The 19399-nt window shown below is 38.7% G+C and overlaps 1 protein-coding gene across 3 annotated transcripts in view; it reads left to right on the top strand.

The window, feature by feature from the left end:
* The window catches only part of OBSCN (obscurin, cytoskeletal calmodulin and titin-interacting RhoGEF), a 154722-nt gene extending 136634 nt beyond the window's left edge, over positions 1 to 18088 (top strand). For all 3 annotated transcript variants that reach the window (XM_061474398.1, XM_061474400.1, XM_061474399.1), the window contains 7 exons: positions 618 to 731; positions 1409 to 1576; positions 1852 to 1954; positions 2541 to 2670; positions 3812 to 3917; positions 10084 to 10126; positions 13721 to 18088. In XM_061474398.1, coding sequence (XP_061330382.1) covers positions 618 to 731; positions 1409 to 1576; positions 1852 to 1954; positions 2541 to 2670; positions 3812 to 3917; positions 10084 to 10126; positions 13721 to 15212 — 2156 coding nt within the window. In that variant the 3' untranslated portion in view covers positions 15213 to 18088. The remainder of the gene's footprint in view (positions 1 to 617; positions 732 to 1408; positions 1577 to 1851; positions 1955 to 2540; positions 2671 to 3811; positions 3918 to 10083; positions 10127 to 13720) is intronic.
* Positions 18089 to 19399: the final 1311 nt, after the last annotated feature.

The following is a 19399-nucleotide window of genomic DNA, read 5'->3' on the forward strand; positions in this document are numbered from 1 at the left end:
CCTGAAATGCCAGAACGGAATTGGGTTTAGTGTAAATGCACTGAAGACAAGCCTGGACATTTTATTTTTGTGGTTTTAGTGAGGTGTTCTAATGAGAAAGATTATGAGAATAATTTTGTATAGTTTCATATGGTAATAATAAGTTAAAGTTCCTTAATTCAGGAAGGAATTCAGCAAAGGAGGAAGGATTTTATTTTAGGGAGACCAACAGGATACTAGTTTGGATATGCATTTTAATTGGGGAATTGTTTTAACTGTGATAGCTCTATGGTGTGTGAATAATGGATGTGTGGATGCGCTTATTAAAATCATGGCCTAAAATACTTCCAAATCAGCAACAAATCTGTTTGTTTTTTTTTTTTTCTTATGGCCTAACTTTATAACCAACAACAGGCATTTGATGGACTGAACTTAGTTTCAGATAAGCAAGGACAGCATGTCGCTTATTATCGCTTATTATCAGCTGCTTACTATTAGCTGCTAAAATTTTCTGTTCAGCTTTCCATTGTGAACCTTACAGTTTTCCAAAAAGTAAATCTATTCTTCTACTTTGTAGCAGCCATCTCATGGACAGATCTCCCTTCTTCTAGACTAACATGTTTGTTCTGATGTTTCAGTACCTCCAGACTTTGAGGAAGAGCTAGCAGACTGTACAGCTGAGCTGGGAGAGACAGTCAAGCTGGCCTGCAAAGTTACAGGAGCTCCCAAGCCATCTGTCAGCTGGTACAAAGGTATGAACAGCAAGTCTTGAAATGCATCCTTCAAATTTATATTGCTTTCTACTAATTGGTTAGTGGCTAACCTAAAAGTTGACCACTTAGAGATACCCAAATCTAGTCTGAAAGCTAGCTACTAAGCAACCCAAGTAACGTACATATACCTACGAGCTAATATGCCCTTCGTTTTCAGGTTTGCCGATTAACCTCTAGTAAGCCACATCTCGTGGCAGTTAGACAACTTCTAGTAAATGAACAACTTCTTTTAACTAGCTCAGATGTTTCTATGTCATAGCACAGGCAGCTGTGCAGACAAATATTACTGTATTACAGAGGAACCAGCTTTGCTAGAAGTTCACATCTTGTAAAGATGTGTTCTGCATGTTTACAGTCACTTTGGAAGTGTTCCTTTGGCTAGCAAATCAGAGCTATAACTGGATGGCAGATACTTTGAGAGAATTTCAGTTTTAAATGAGGACTGATGAGGTCCCTCAGCAGTGCTTTGCCCAGAGGATGTTTTGTAGAGACCTGGACAAAGTTGAAGAGCTCATTCCTTAACTACCAACATCAGCGGCAATAAAGCAAGCTCTATACTCTTGGACCTTTCAAGTTGAAAAGCTGGATGGAATTTCCAAGGAGAAAGCATAATCAATACCAAAGTGATTAAAAAAAAATTTCCCTTTGTCTTTAAGATGGAAAGCCTGTAGAGGTGGATCCCCATCACATTATAATAGAAGATCCTGACGGCTCCTGCACATTGATCTTGGACAACCTAACAGGCATTGACTCAGGACAGTACATGTGCTTTGCTTCCAGTCCTGCTGGAAATGCCAGTACCTTAGGAAAGATCCTTGTTCAAGGTAAAGTTCATCATAGATGCATTATTTTAAAGGGGTGTGCTATAAAATGCCTCGAGCATAAATAATATGACGTTCCAGAAGTTCTATATAACATATGCTGAATAATACTTAAAAATAATCATTTGATGTACAGGTGCCATCAATTAGTCTTATGTCAAAAAGTTTGGTCTTTAGTGTCTTGTGTGCAGACATCATGAGAATTACCTGGTCAGGGACACATCCTTCATCTCTGGTCATATTTTCAGCTACTAGCTACATCTATCTTTGCCTTGCAGTGCCACCACGGTTTGTGAACAAGGTTAGAAATGCTTATCTGATTGAGGGTGAAGATGCTCAGTTTACCTGTACCTTTGAAGGAGCACCTAGGCCTCAAATCAGGTCAGTACTTCAAGTCACACTAGAACAAATCCCATTTTCCCATCTTGCATGGTCAGGAGGGTCTCCTACCCTTTATTTCAAGGTTTTGACCCTTTTTGCTCTGTGTCTTCCACCTTAATCCCAACCCAATGCTAGCTTTTCCCAATCCAAACATTCTTGAGATTCTTAACAATTTATTCTGGCAAACATCCAAAAAGAAGTGCCTACAGATAATCCCTGACATGAGACTGTATGAGATCTAACACGCTGACAACATTTTATCATTTCTTCATCCTCCCTGCTTTACACCTGGATTGATTTTATCAGCAATTAGTCTAGGGTGTTCAGACAAAAAGTTCAGTATATCTTCTCATGATTTGAAGCCCGTTTTCCTGCATTGACTTACAAGAAAAATCTCATAAACCTGTGCAGTTTAGTATCCATGTGTGATCTACCCACCCGCAGACCTATCTTCCAGGATCCAGAAGTCTGTCTAATGATTAACTCTTGAGTTGCTTGCCAACTGGTCTGATAGGCAGATTACTGAGGATACTTCTTGACACTGCATATTGTTTCTTGGCTTATACTCAGTGTTTTCAACATGCAGGTGGTACAAAGATGGTGTATTGTTGAAGGACACAAGTAAATACCAGACTTTCAGTGAACCACGGAGTGGAGTGGTAGTCCTGGTGGTCAAGAACCCTTCCAATGAAGACATGGGACACTATGAATGTGAGGTAAGTATGGAAAGATTTAAAGATCTGCTGTCTGACATGACATGGGTAGAATTAATTTTACTGGGAGAGTTTTGTTGCATGAGATTAGTGGCTGAGTAATTGCTGCTTCCTGTTGTATAGAAGTCAAAAGTCAAGTTCTTCTGAACCAGATCTGGATTGTGGACATCAAAAGCTTCATAATATTCTGATTTGAGAGTTTGGTGGTTCAAATTGTAATTGAGTGAGCTTGTTCTATACTTTAAATTCACATTCAGATCTCTAGAGGTACCTTTTACAAAGTCTGAGGCCGTTTTGGTGTGATCTTTTTTTTTTCTGGACTGTCTTTAAATTAGGACAGATTCATGCTACTAAAAAAAAACATAAATAAAAATCATCCAAAGCCAAAAGAGAGAAATTAAATCTGAACAGAAGTATAAACCACTGAAATTCCTGTTTGTTTAGCAAACATATGTGGAAGCATCCAAGAAATTATAATAAATGTACTGTAAAATATTTTATAAAAAATAGCCATAGTCTATGCATTCATTGTAATAAAACAGGTCAGCAGTATTCCTTGTTTAGGAAATTAGCATGGGTCGCTGTTCATGGTAAATGGCTCAGCTCGCTGTGGCTTCACAGTTATTCCACAGAAATGTTTAGGACGTTTGATAGCATTTAAAAATTTCTACTAGAATTTTAGCAAAACCAGGTTATCTTGCATGTGCCATTGGATAAGGTCCCATGGTCCAGGATGATCCCATTCCCTTGGCTGAGTAAGACTCAGTAGATTAACAGAAGATAAATAAAAAATTCCTCTTTAATGACCATCTAAATGGCATCCAGCAGCAATCTGTACCTGTTGGTAGAGACAGAGCTGCCTCAGGACCATGTTATAGGCCACAGAGCAAACTGCAAGTAACTGTAAGGTAGCTAATGTGCTGTAATTTCTCCTTGTGAATCGTTTCTGGTAAAGCATTATCATGAACTCCACTGAGCAGCAGTGCATTCATTCAGACTCTAGCTTAGGTTTGGGGTCACATCTTCATCCATTTCAGCTGCCATGTAATTGTAATGAATTTATAATGTAGTATAGGAAGTTTTTATTATATAAAAACCACCCAAACATCCTGCATTTCATTTGGTACTGCATGATTCTCTTCAGCTGGTGAACAGGTTAGGGTCTGCAAAAAGTGGGGCAGAACTTTATCATCACAGTGCTGCAGCCCTGACCCAGGAGAGGAGAGGAGACCAAGCCATTACTATAGAAGGTATGAACCTTGACCAGCTCTGTAAGTATGTCAGTGAATTACTCTAAAACCACCTCATTGAGGATCAAATATATTTGCCATCTTATCCATGTTAATTGTTGGTGTATACGTATCTGTATGTCTATCAAGATGTGCATGGGTATAGTGCAGCTCAGCTCTATACCCATCACCATCTGTTGATTTGCAAACCTGGCAAATCAACTTCATCATATAATGCTCATAAATGCATTATATGAAAAAGGAGGAGCAGGTATGAAGGGTATGTCATACCACAAACAGTGCAAATAAAATGTTTCTATTCCTGTTTGAACACTTGAAAATGCGTGTCAGCCTCACAGAACATGAGTTATGTACTGCTGAGACAAAGCAGGGGCCAGTAAGTGAAGCTGCAGGCATATTGTGACCATTTCTGAAATACTACTGAAGACTATCTGGAATGACTGAGAAAGCAGAACTGACAGCAGTATGTCCAGAGTAATATTAGTTCATCCACTGAACCTAGGACTGTTAAGTCCTGTTCAGGTATTACACACCACATAGCTATAGTCTATTCCTTTTTTCTCTGCATGTTTCACCTGAATTGGTAGAGTGATATGAACATCCATCCAACAACGCATCTCTTTCTTCACACCTTTAGGATGCGACTGTCTAAAGTTACCTCCTTATCAAAGGGATTTCCGCAAGCAGTGTTAGACATGCTTGCTATAAACCCATCAAAACCAAATTTAAATCAGTGGCTACAGCTGCATAAGGCACATTTGTTGGCATAGGAAATTGGTTCTTCGTACATCTTGGAAGTGTCCTTGGCTGGCTGAGGATGGGCCAGCCAGCACTGTCTCTCTCGAAAAGTTCCAGCAGCAGTTCAGGAGATAATACAGCCAAGGGACTATCTTATAACAGATAATAGATAGCTTACCATTTTGGAGGGTAAGAGAGAGGCCTAGGATAGGCAGAGGCTATTCTATGCCAGAAAAACTTGGTGCCAGACGTGGTTAGTGGAGACATGGCCAAAAAAGCCAGAGGTTTGAAAACGGCTGTAGAACCTTCTTTGTCATCTTCAGTATTTTTACATTGTCTTGTGATAACAACAGGCTTTCAGGTGTGCTTTTGACAGTGGATAAGTGTTACTACCAACATTCAGTAAAAGCCATCAAATATAAAGGCACTCTGACTGAAGTCTGGAAAAGTATTCAGGGGAAATGGTGATCCACTCATATTTTAATTCATCATTTTCTGTGGGCCTTCTCTCCTGGCCCTGTCTGAGACATTAATGTTATATTATTGCATTAAGAGTATTCAGGCACAATTAGGCTATCAGATTAGCATCCAGTTCTATGTACTCGCTTGTCATCCTCTTATACTTGCTTTCCTTTCAGTCCTTTCCCAGAGTACCATCAAATCATTCAGAAACACTAGAGGGAGAATGGTATTAGTATAGCAACACTATAATTGTTTCAGCAGCTTAAACCTTGAAGTACTTAAATACTTTGTCCCTGCTATGCCATAAATAGACAAAATATATGTGGCATTCAGGATGCAGAGGAATGCAAATCACTGTTAGGGTGGCATATCTTGATGAAGTTCCCTTGTACCAAGGTGGAAGAGGTTATAAAATCAACAAGGACTGTAAAACAGTGTTAGGAGCATTGTTCAGCTCTTGGGGTTGCAAATGTGTATATGTTCAGCCCCAAATTACTCTTCTACTATCATAAATTAAAAAAAAAAAAAAAGTGAGCTTGTTTGAAGAAATACAATTGGAGTTTGCCTGGAAGCTTCAGAAATGTTATGAAATCATTTTTGTTCCATGATGTGCAGTTACTTGAATGTGATAATAGGGAAGGAAATAGAGTTACCTCCAGGGAGGAACAGGGGGAAAGCTGTTTCAAGCCAATGGAGCAGAGAGCAGGCTTATCCATGGAGCAAGACGATTGTTCTGAGCAGAATCACACCAGGGATGCATTCAGCATAATACACTTGGCCAAGGAGGGAATTCATTGCTTTCTTGAGAATCAGTAACCAACCTTGACTACCTATGGAAAAATCAGATTCATCTGACAAAGAACTGGAGGACGGATGGATCTCATGCAGGCTTTCTCTTTCCATCCTTACAAACCTTTCCATTTGTGAAAATGGGATTATTTGTAACTTCACCAAGAGGACAACGTTACTGCTGTGGTGTAATTACAACAGGAAATTGATACTGTGTCTTTTTCCTAGTTCACCAATCTGGTGTGTCCAAGTTTTACCTGGTTTATCACTGGCTCTCTATTGTCAGTCTTCTGAAGCACCCAAGTGGCTCTACTTGCAACTATTTTAGTGTTTGTCATCCTGCCTTTCTGTACTCTTTATTATGCTGAACCAAACCTACTGTCACGATCTGGGGATACCATTAGTACAGTGGTTTTCGAGCCCTGACCTGCAGTTAGTGGTGGTCCACAGTCCAGCACCATGGGTCTCAAAACCGAACTGCTTGTCATTATGTTTAAGTGGTTGGACTTGATGATCTTAAAGGTCTTTTCCAACCTAGGTGATTCTATGAAATTCACACTATGGAATTTGCAGATCCACTGGAAGGACCAAATCTGAAAAGGACGGAAATCACTGGACTAAGGGGTCTCCTTGTGAGCAGCTGCAGCCTGAGCTGCCAGCCTGAAATGCTGAGATCTGCCTTCAGCTATACTGTCGCTGCACTGAAGTCAATGGAGGGTTGCTTTAAAAATCCCTTTTTATGGACATTGGAAATATTTTAGATGTTTTTAAAAAATGTAACTGAAAGAAGATCTTCTTCTTTGACTTGAAGTTGTCTTGACTGCTTTGCTCCTCGCTGCTTAACATACACATGGCAGATCTGGGTTGATGTGCTCTGGCATCCCTTTTTAACATGTTGCTGTTGTCATTCATTCATCCCAGGCTCACTAACTTGCTCATTTTTTTTTAAGAAAAATAAAGCCCAGTGTTTTTGAAAACTGTTGCATTTTCATTTGTTGGGCAGATCCAGGACATAGCATGAGACAGTCAACAGTAGAGCAAGAAGTCAGCTCCACAATGGGAGATAAGCAAAACTTACAAAGAAAAAGAGCACATGCAATTGCAGAAGAGAAGTCTCTTCACAGTTTAACTTAGATCTCATTCAGAGCTTTGGGCAACTTTAGTTGCCTTGTTTGGTGATATCCACGTTTCAGGGAAAAGCTAAGCATTACAGAGCTCTCAAATATTTTGAGGCTTTCAAATGGAAGATTCTTTAAAACACAGAGGAACATTACATTTCTGTCCTTGAAGATCCCTGGCTAGGTTGATAATTAGGATATTTATCTTGGTTTTTTTTTTTTCTGTTGTCATCATCGGTTAGTCTTATTTTTGTCCTGGCCATTTGGTTTTCAGTGCAAATTTAAGAGAGCACAATCTGCCATTAAAACCATCTCAGTGGCTGCAGGAGTGGAGCCTTTTATTTAGAGAGAGTGCAAACCACTTTCACACAAACCACTTTCACACAAATTGCAAATTTCATTCACACAATTTAGCAAACTGCATTCTGGCCATGACTTGCTCATCTTAAGAGCAGCTTTAGCAATTCACATCAGATTTGTGCATCCCCTGTTGAAGATTAACCTCCAGAGCATAGCAGAAGATGGGTGAAAGCAGAGCAGTGTTCCCATTGCTTATGCCAGCAGCATGTGCTGGGCAGGAAAAACAGGTTTATGCTTCTCCGAGTGGAGAAAGCAGACTTTAATTTTGTAATAAAGGCCATAAATCACCCTTCATCCTTCAGGGCTCCAAGAACTGACCTACCCTAAATGTTTAATCACTTGTAAGTGAATGATTTTATGTATTAACCAAAACGGAGTCAGGTCCTACAGAAGCACTGGCTGATCCTAATGCTTATAGCTTTTAACCTGCTTATCAGGGGCTCCTGCTTTGCAAAGCTGTTTTCCTAAAATGCTACCAAACAAGTTGAAATGATAAATCCAGTGTTAAAACAGATGCAGAATATTTTCCTATCAGGGGAAAAAAAAAATAAAAAAGAAAAAGAAACCCAAATTCTCTCATCCTACTTTCATGTGGTTCTATCCTTCATATAGGATCGTTTAAATCCTCCCTCACACTTTGGATAGCACATATAAAATGTATCTGTCATGCACTAAATTGCAAGTCATCAGGACCCATTCACTATATGCCATTTATGGCTTTGTAATCCCATGCCAGCTGAACTTTTGTATACTGAACCCCTTTGACATGTGCTACATATAGAAATATTTTGATCCATGTCATTTGAGAGGAGTTCAGAACATTGAGTAAACATTAAAGATGGTTGGGAGATTTAATTCAAAACATATTTCATTAAATACATATTTCACTCTCATCTAAATACAGTTGCTGTTAATATAATTGTACAAAACGCCTATGTTTATGTGCCTAATCAAATTCATTCTTATTTACATCAGAACTGATACTCTTGCTGCTTATGGCTGAATCCTATGATATTATTTGATGATATTTTCTAAAAATGTCTCTATATTAAGAGTTTAAAAATTTAGTAAAAATTTCTAACCTGGGTGCATTAAATTGTTCAAGCACTCAGTTCATCTTCCATCATTGTATAATTATTATTGTACCATTTAAAATGGTTTTGAATTATTTAAAAAATGGTAAGGATATGTAAACACTTGTAATTGTGTTCAAGAATAAACATGCCCTTGACTTTGCCAGTAAGCTATAAACTCTAATTTCAAAAGAGACTTTGTTTAAAACCACCTAATTCTACAGTAATTCCTTTGACTCTATTAGAAATTATTCAAGATTTTTACATACATAAATGAGACAAGGCCCTGCAAAGAAAACGTGTTGCTCTACATCAGATATTAACATCTACATTTGCACAAAATTAGTTTTCATTATGTTGGGATTTGTTGTTATGCCTAGCAACAGAAGAGAGCCCTTGGAAGTTAAGTGGAAAGAAAATTAGGTTAAATTATTCCATCTAATATTGTAAATGTGTTTTTAATTTTCAGTCAGTGCAGTTTTGGAGCACTGTTGAAAACATAAACACTAATCATGAGTTATTTAACAAATAATACAGATCCTACAAGTTCCCTGGGCAAGAACTGTTTGTGATTTTATAGATACATTTTTAAGTTGCCGTTCACTTACCAACTGAAAATTACCAAAGCTTATTTATTATAGAAAGATAGGCTGGAAGACTGAAAACCTAATGTTCGACAAATTACTTTAAGATTAAATTCAGGGGTATTTTTAAACTTCACGAGTTTATTAAATAAAAAGTGGGGCTTGTTGCTGTTTTTTCTAGATCTCAGATAGGTTCAGCAGCTTAGAGTGTGTTCAAAGCAGTCTGGTTTAAGCGGTGTCTCAATTTTATTTCAGCAGATAGGATGGGAACCTGTCAAAAATATCTATTAGCTCTTCAAATGGTATCTTTCTTATTTTTTTTAAATGTTAATTTTAAGAACTATTTTAAAAAAATCATGAAATTATTACTTTTCTTATGATCTTGATATGCATCAACAGCTTCTAGTTTGCTATTGGGCAAGGGTCAGAAAAAATTGCAAATTATAGCAAAAAAGAGAAGGAGTAGACATAGATATATTACAGGGCTCTCCTGGGCTTCCTAGTTGTTGGTTTTTTTTTATATTGATTTTCTGTACTGATGATAATGATTTTAGTTTTCATATTATCAGCTTGGATTTTGCATCTAGTCCACAAAAGCTTGGAAACTGTTCTGTGTTTGGGGAAACTGTTTTTCTAGTAAGTGAAATCACAGTTTAAAGTATTTCAGCTCTCCAGGATTATCCAAATTAATGCACTTCCAAGTTTCTCACACCATCACTACATTATTAGAGAAAAAAATAGCTTTGACCTGTGAAACAAAAATGTCAGAATCTCATGGTACAATAAACAGACTTAGCAATATTGTTCTCCACAAAATACTTGATTTCAAAGCTAAAATCATTCACTGTTCAGAAAGCAGTTTTCATTCTTGGTCAGAAACACTAAGACGATGCTGGAAGTAACCACAGAAAGCATGGATGGGATGGTACAGTTGAGTTTTTTTTCACTCCAGTTTGTTTTGATTAACTGAGCAAAGTTAATTTAATCATTTCAGCTTTTGCCTTTCTTTAACCCCATGCTGTTCATACTGTTTTCTTTGTAGTCACTGAACAAGAGACTAAAGTGCCCAAGAAAACCATCATCATGTAAGTGCTAATTATTTTTTTTTTTTTTGTAACATTTGTGTTTTGCCTTGCTGCCTATGCATGATCCAATAACAAGCTTGTGTTTATTGGCCATGCAAGTGTGTTCATTCCCATCCCACCAGATCTCATGGTATTCTATGCTATGCAAAGTGACCACCTGAAAAAAATCTTGCTATCCCTTTTAAAACACAGCAGCACTGGTGTTAGATACAGTCTGGGTCAGGTTTTTTATGATAGTACACGTGGAAAAAGTACACAGAATGCTGATAAGAGTTGCACAAGACTTCAAGAAGTAGAGTCTGATTCTCAATGTTGAAAAAAACTAGCTTTGAGAAGTGGCTACTTGAAAAACTGTACAAATTTAATAAGTATATCATAATATACAGCAATTTCTTCTGGCTTTCTATTTTTAATTCTTGAGGAAAGCTTTTTATGATGAAGCAGAAGGAAGATATATATTTTTATCTCCTTCTGCCTCTGTATTTCTAATATGAAATTTTGCCCTGATAATGACTCCTTCTTCTTCTTGCATACTTTGAGCCTGGTTTATATTGGGTGGGTGCCTATAACATAGAAAGATTAATTTCAGCAAAGAGCAGTACTTTCTCAGCCATATGTAGACCAACAGCTGATCAGCCATGAAAATCTTTATGCATCTTCTTAAGTATCATAGACAAATACATAACAAAATTATTTCATGTGCTGGAAAGGGGACATTGTCCTTCTGTGGCAGGCCTTCAGAGCACCTCTAAGCTATTCAAATCATGACCAAATGGTAGCGGGTGACTATAAACAGATATTTTGGGGCAATGCACTCCCTCAAGAGTTGTACTGTTGCTAAGATCAGTCCTTGACTTGGACACGATGCTAAAATTAACTCCTTTTGGATGGTGAAGAGGATGTGTAAAATGACAACTATAATGTGGTTAAGAGTTGCTTAACTTTTATCTAATTCTCTATTATGACTATTTCTTATGATACATACACTTAACCCATTTGGAGCCAGTGGCTTATAAGAAGACATATTGCCCTCTCCTAAGCAGACAGGAGAGGCAGGAAGGGGTTCTGCCTTTGCCCCTCTCCTTTCCACCTCATTTCAGTTAACATCTCTAGTCATTAGACTTTTTTGACCTTGCAAAGACCAGAAAATAAAGGTGTTTCTGTACTGTCTCTACTGTCTCAAGGATCAGGATTCAGATACCAGTGGGGTAGCTAAACAGAAAAATGTTCTTTGATGCAACATTCAGAAACATCCTGAGAAAGTCAACGGATCGCTCAGAGTCAGACCATGTCTAAAGCTTAGTGAATCTCATCTATCTACATCCGTGTGCCTGTAAGTCACCTGGAGAGATACTTTTATTTTACATTTCTCAGGTCAGCTTCATGATTTCAAATAACAAGCAGCGACATTACAGTTGATGAAATAATATTAAACTAATATAAAATATCATCAATTAAGCTGATTTTTAAATTTCTGACACATAAATACCACAGACTATTGCTTTGGACAGCTCAAGAAGTAATTCCTAAATTGAAGGCTGCAGTCTTAAAGGAGATTGGTATATTTATGAGTGGGATCTCAGAACAACACAAATTCCCCTCCTTCTGCTAGTGGATGTGGTCATGAACTTATTAGAATGGACCTCAGCTGGAATTAGCATAGTGGTGTGGTAGAGGTAAAGTTTGGGAATAACTCTCTAAGGGCACATCCCAGTTCTCCTTAATATGTAGTGAGCTGAGAAACAGAAGCAGCTTTGAAACCACTAGCAGAAAATAATGGATAATTTAGAGATGGGATTTAACAGTGTCTACATATGCAAATCCCAGACCCCAAAATGCACTGTAATTTTGCAATGTAGAGCAGTCAAGTGCAAGCACACATGGATTCATTCTTGTCTTTATCTAAAATGGTTTAACTTGTGTAATTCAGAAAGGCACCATGGGCATAATGAAGGCTCTGCATATACATTAAAGCTCTATAGAAAAATTGTAGAAAACTTGGGGGGAAGAATAAAGCAGTGGAAATGAGCAGTGGCAGAGAGAGTGCTCTGGACAAAATCTGACTGTAGGTGCTCCAGCCCTGAACTTCACTGCATCCTCAAAGGGAGAGAGTGATGATGTAAAGAAATCTGATCTCCACAGGAGAAGACAATAATAGTGTCAAAAATTAGACCAACAGATGAGAAAGGCTACAATATATCTAAGAGGATTAGTCTTCCATGATGGCTAGACAAATGCAATAGGAGAAACAGGCTTTCCTTGCACAAGGACTCCTTCCACCTTCTCTGTATCTCAGTGCAAAAGGCAGAGCAGAGGTAGCTGGTGACTTTCAGCTCTGTGTGCTGTGATAAGAGGCTGGTGAGGAGAAAGAGAGAAATGAAAAAGCTGTTCTCTTGATTCATAATCCCAGCCTAGCTCATTGTCTTTACACTTCAGCTAATCCTATTGCTTGAAGGTAGCGACAGAATCTCAACACGGAAACAAAATCAGCTTTGCCTGTTAGATTCACTGAACCAGCTACCTATGCTGTAGAGCTTACTTGTGCTTGCAAAGCAAACACTGTCTTTACCTTCAAGCTTTTCCATGTAAGAAATGCCACTGAAAAACCTGCAGGAAACACTGAATGTTAAACATATAAATTAGAAGGACTGAAGTCTAAGCTGAGGTGTTCTTGTCCCCATATTTTAAAGCTATTTGATCCAACTTCATCTGTAGCTCATTTAAAGTCAAAGTTTGTCCTGCCATGGGAGCAGAAGATTGTTTCGACACAAGATGTGTGTACACGGATGCTGAGAAGCCCCAGCTGCTTTGAATATGTCAAAACATTTAAAGTGAGCTCAGCAGAAATATACTTAGAAATTATAATTGTGCATCCCATGTTGGTTTGGTACTCCTATGTCAATCAGCGGTAATAGGTCAGGCTGTGTCTGCAATAATGATATTATGAAGATGAAAAATAAGTGTATTTGGGTATAGATGACTTGTTTTTAGGAATGCCCTTTAAATATAACTGTTCTTCATGTGAAAATGCAGATCTCTAGTCTCAAAAGTCTTTAATAAACAAATTAGAGATACATTGCGTTAATTAAAAAGACAAGATGCTGACCCTACTGTAATGAAGGCCATTTTGCCATTGAGTTTGATGAAATCAGGATTTCAACCAAGAATACTCAGGAAAAGATTAAATTCTTTGAGTGTTTAAAATCTTTGACTGAAACTGCTATATGGGTACAAAGTAGTGTAGTGGGTGGTAAGCAGAAGTCGCATGAAATATAGTAACACCCAGAAGAACATTCCTTAGATGGACATACTCATTGCGTGTTCATGCACTAAAGGAGGTTAACGGAGCTACAGTTCCTTTTGGGGTAAGGGCACTGATGTTTTCACTGGATCAAAAAGTAAGTGGAGATGGGCATGTGTGTGTGTTGCGTGTGTATCCCTTCCAAAAATGACGTGCTTCACCAAAAGCTATAGTGCTCACAAAACTAACCCCACTGTAGCGCCTTGACCAACAATAGCATGTGCTGATGGAGTGTGGCTCCCCAAAAAGTCTCATCTTCCTGCCAACTCCATTCCAACCCTTTCTGTCATCAGAGAGGAAACGATAACCACTGTGGTGAAGAGCCCAAGACAAAGGGGAAGGGTTTCTCCTGCACGTTCTTCTTCAGGTCATTCGCCTTCCCGCTCCCCAAGAGCGGAGCCAACTCCAGAGCCAGTCTATGTTTCAAAGATCAGGCAGCCTGTTCACAGATATGAACAGGAGGCAACACCAAAGTCTGCTGTCCCCATGCTTTTTGTCACAGAACCAGAGGACAGGCAAGGAGCAGCAGCAAGAGATTTCACTGAAGAGACCAAGGTAGAAGAGAAAAAGCCCAAATGGGTTGAAGTGGAAGAAATAATTGAATTCAAGGTGAAAAAATCACCAAAACCTGCAAGGAAAAGAGGCTCTTCCCCAGTAAAACAAGAAAAAGATGAATCAGGAGTGTTAACATTCACTTTTCCTAGCTCAAGGCCCAGGCATTCCCCAGAAGATGATCCAAACACAAACAATTCCAACAATAAATTGGTGGAGCAGTCAAAATCTTTGCCTAGTGACAGCCTTTCTGAAGCTGATATCCAGCCCTTGGTGTACGCAACTGAAGAGGAAGAACCTCAAGTCAGCAACGAGGACAGAAGCTTCCCTTGTGGGTCCGAACAACTAGGGAATAATTCATTTATAGATTATGGAACAGAAGGAAAGAGCTTCCCACAGGAAACAAGTGCTCACTGCAGGTCAGACGTCGCTTCCCCACTGCTTGCCTGTGGGGGTGAGCCTTTGATCTTCAGATTTAAGACAACTGCTGCAGACCAGCATGAACTTCTGTTCTCACTAGCAAGTCCAGAGGTTAAGGAAGAGGCAGATGAATTAGACATATCTTGGCCTGTTGAAGAGGAGGTACCTGAAGTAATACAAGATGTCCTTCCAGAAGAGGATAATGTCATTATAGTAGATGAACCAGACGAACTACAGGCAGATGACATTAGCACCCGGGACCGCAAAATCTTAACCCACAATGGAAAATTATTAACTTTGGAGGATCTTGAAGATTATGTTCCTGAAGAAGGTGAGACCTTCAGGTGTGATGACAAGAACCGTACGGCAGAGAAACCCTGCGAGATCTCCGTGCTCCAGACAGAGATTAATGAGCCAACAATTGGGAAGCCAGTGCTGCTGAATCTGGGGAGACCTGTGGTGTCCAAGCCCAGGCAAAGGTTTTTCAGCCAGTTGGAGGAGCACATTCCTGGGGGCATGTTCACGTCAGCGTCTAGAGTAACCGGTGTGCAGTCTGTAGGCGCCTCAAACATCTCTTTCCATGTGAGTGATACCTGCATGTCAGTGGCACCCGGAGTGCATGCAGCAACAGCAGCAGCTTCTCCTGGTCCCACCTTCACAGTGAAACCATCTTTCTGCACTGAAGTCCAACTCTCAGCAGACAATGGACAGTCAAGCTTTAAAACTGAAGTTTCCACAAGAACCCTCAGCTATGGGACTGTTGGCGAGCCAGTTACCTTGCACATCAGCACAGAAGACCTCTCCCAAAGCTGAGCAGATGCAAGCATAATTTTCAACACAAAAGAAAGCAGTGTTTTAGAAAAAGTAATGATCAAAATTGTTGTAGGTGAGGGGAATTGATGGCAAAGATTACAAGGTAACATGTACAAGGGAATACCTTTGAGGGAAATATATTTAAATACGTCATGTTGAGCTTTTCTAGTCTTAAAGGGAACATGTCTGTCAGAACAGTTTGTAATTTTAAAAGTTTTGGTCAAGGTGAACATATATCATTCCATAGTGGAGCAGTGATGGTAGGTTTAGGGAAAGCCTGATTCTCCTGCCTATGACAGAAATATAAATGAGTAAGTGTGGTTTTGTCCATGAACTAAGAAATCATTTCAAGTGCCAATTTGTACATTATTTTGTCAAGAAGGTGAAAGTATCTAAGCTTTTCAGCATCCTTCAGCAGCCCAGGATAGGAGGACTGTTTCCAGCTAAAACAATCTCCTGTCACTGTGTGTGCCCAAAGGACATGAAGCTTCACACTGTCTTGACTCTGCTATGCATTTTTGACACCAATTAGCTCTAACAAATTTTATTCATAAACCTGTCAATGTACATAGTCAGGTTACATTATTTTAAGCTTCTGCCACAGAATGAAAAATACAGAAAATACTGCATTTACTCGGGATGCAAAGGGCTGCTCATACCTTTTGGTTGGATTCCTAATTTGACTAAAGTCAGTGGTGAAAGATCCACTGACTGAGGAAGCAAGGATTTTGTTGTTCTCTTCTACTTCAAGTAAAAACGAAAGTCTATCTTGTTTAAATGACTGCTATTTTCAAGTCCACTTCCCAGTTGCCTAAGATGCAGGTTTCATTATTCTGCATTCTAGTGTAGTGGATTTATAAGTCATATATCTTAAAATACCAATTTACTTAATGTGCAGCAAAAGATTAAAGTGCTGCACAAAATTACTTCTGCATCTGTAATCAAATGCTAACACAAAGAACCACAGAAGCGGTCTTTGTCAAAAACTATTAACAGAAGAATATTTGGTCTCCTGTACATGCCAGTGGTGAAATATTGCTGTTAACAGATTTAGGGATAATGTCTGCTGTACATGCTAAGAGGAATTCACTGCTGAGCTACAGCAAAGTAGCAGGAGCACAAAGACAGTTAAAAAAAAAAAAAAAGATAAGATAAAAAAGAAAATAATTCTTTACTATAAATGCCTTGTTGAAAAATACATCTGTTCAAAATGTATTTGGTTGCTTGGAAGCACTGCCAGTTGCAATTGCATCGTATTACTGTAACCATGTAGGCTGACTCGTCTTGTAGAGGTGCTTCCTTCTGTTGAGTTTCTCTGGAGCTTTTCAGTGGGATCACTGGTTGAGGGGAAGGCTAAGATGCACTGAGCATGGCCCGTTCCTGTTGGCTTCACCAAAAATGGATGTTGCACAGACATTCAAATTGCTCAGCCCTGGAAAGAAGCAAACTCATAGACCCAAATATCGCTCCCAGTTGAAGTCAGCTGAAGAGTTTGTCATTGATCTCAGTAGGACCAAGCATTGGCCCTCTTTATCTGACAAAGATATGGGGTGAAAATTCCCAACACCTTGTCCCAGCTGAGTTGTGTATACTGTTGCAATAGAAGATGTTTTCATTTAGATGGTGTAGGGAAACCAGAAATGCTCAGGCACAGCTGAATTTCTAAATAGCATAAAGAGAAAGGATTGAGTGAGTTTCTGTCTCGGAAATGTATGCGTGATGTTGTCTCAGTGTTTCCCAGCTAGGTAATTCTGTGGAGCTTGTTACAGAGTCCTATGGGGAATATTCCCACTAACAGGGACTGAATTTACAAAAGGTGCTTGCAGAAAAGAATAAGTTGGGTTTTTTCTTTTCCTTCTGTGGCTGCACCTTGATAATGTGTTGACTAAAATGAACATATTGCTTTCACAGCCTTTTACTTTCAATATCCAAATAAGATATTACATGTAATATCGTGTTCACTGCCCTCATGATAAAGGATGCTTTTTCGGTGATTACATATGGTGAAAGAAATCAAGCCTCTTTTATGTTACTCTCCTGGTTTTTTTATAACATCTCCTTGATTTATACTGTTTGTTTTATAATTAAGCAATATGATGGATATATATTAGTGCTTTTTTCGTATATTGCACTGTACATTGGAAAGTAACAGACATACAACAGGGAAATACTTTCAAAACTAAAATTATTTCTTTTATATTGGGCCTAATTCTGATCTCAGTTATTCCAGTATCTATCTAGAATAATTTCACAGAAGGAAGTGGATTTCATTCAGATTTAGAGATACTGCTGAGAAAGAATTTGCCCTATGATAGACTTCGAAAACATAGTATTAATCCAAAAGATAATAAAGTTGTGTAAAGGAATGTGGCGGTTTCCTCCTGTTATGGTTGATGCTCAGGTTTCTCTAAAGAAGTTAAAAGGTTACAGTTCAGATGTTTTTAAAAGAAATAACTATAGTTTCATCTGTTAGCTCAAAGCAATTAACATCTGTTTACATTTTCTGTTGAAATTTAATCGAAAGGAATTTTTAAAATTCTATGCAGGACTGTTCAAAAAGTGAAAGGCTTATGAAAAGTTCATTACATATACTTTCAAAATGTTTTCCTAGAGGTTAAAAATTATGCTTGTAAGTGATTAAACTGTGTAGATAACTAATGAGACGTGTGGGGGTTTATTTCTTGTAGATGAAAACATGCAGCTGTATTAAAAATTTTAATACAGTTTTACTAAAATTCCTGCAGGTAAATGGGTATAGATAAAGTGGAAACTTCAGTTTGCTTGACATACAAAAGGAAAAACACGTACAAAAAATCAAATATGCTGTTAGATGCTGAGTTTATGTCAATAAACATATTGCATCAGCTGTCACTGAATTCACTGGGTTTCTGTGTTCTTCTCTGTCCACGGCACTTGATAGTCCTCTCATCCTCTTCTCCCATTGACTTCAGCAAGATCTGGGTGGCAAACTAAAGAACATTAATGCACTTGGGCTCTGGTTCCTTTTTTTATTAACTGCTTCAGAAGTGTTCACATGAAAGAGCCTGGTATTAGACATACTTTCAGATCTATGAGTCAATAATTTTTAACTATGCTCATCTTCTTGGGTCCTTCTTTGAGGCTGTATTGGAACTTCAAAATATGTGTCAGTGGGGTTTTTAGAATTGGGAAACAGACTGTCCATCACAGGTGTGTCATTACTGTGACATTATTTTGATGTACCTCAGCTAGTTTTAAAGTTCCTCAGGTCAGCAGCTTGACTCATAGTGTGCAACATCTCTAAACAGGGAGGAAAACAGCATGGGCGAGACCCGTGGTTATGTATAACCTGTATACGTATACCTGTGAATATATTTTCTCATTGAGAGATACCAAGAGTGTTTTATACCTTTCCAAACAGTTCACATGTTGGCAGCTGCCCAGCTGCATAGGACATATACAGCAAGCATAACAGGAACACTAGACAATGAAAGTAGTTATCTAGGAAAATATTTAAAGATCTTCTGCCCAGCCCAGTGCTGATGAACACTGATGGGCAGTCTCACTTGGGAAATCATGTGAGCAAAACTTGCTTTTTCCATCAACAAACCCAGAACCAAAATATTTCATAACCACTATGCTCACGGGGAGGACATTGAAAACAAAAATCAAGTGAGATATCTTCAAAGGGAGCTGATCCAAATGTACCTTCAACTTTATGTGCTAAACATATCATAGGAATTTACTTTCTTAAGGCTGGTATAGCAGCAGAATCAAAACAGCTACAAGACATGCTCCTGTGTGAACAACATTAAGTCAGAGCCATTTGTGTGCAAGTGCTCTTATTTCTTCTTGAACCACATGATGACTCCAGTTTGCACTCTTGTCAGGCAATCACATCATGATCATGATAAATTGTCTTAGTTTGACATGCATTTATCTGTCTTAATGGTCACTTGAGGGTTGTCCTAGATATTGTCTGACCCTTTGTAGTGCCTCTTGCAGAAGGCGTATTGGGCAGGAGATCAGATGAGATGAGCTCCTGAGTTCCTATGATCCTAGCCTAGCCTAGGTTCTTCTGCCAGTACTGACTGGGGATGAGACCATGGTATTTCTCTCCTGGGTGGCCATTATGAAAAGACATATGCTTGAAGATCCATCTTGATGTGTGGGAAGCTTTTGTCTTCTCTCTGCCTTCAAGATAGTGA

This window comes from Pezoporus flaviventris, unplaced genomic scaffold, assembly GCF_033815535.1.
Source record: "Pezoporus flaviventris isolate CSIRO_AGI_PZ_B2104156 unplaced genomic scaffold, CSIRO_AGI_Pfla_v1 ptg000079l, whole genome shotgun sequence".
Lineage (NCBI taxonomy): Eukaryota > Metazoa > Chordata > Aves > Psittaciformes > Psittacidae > Pezoporus > Pezoporus flaviventris.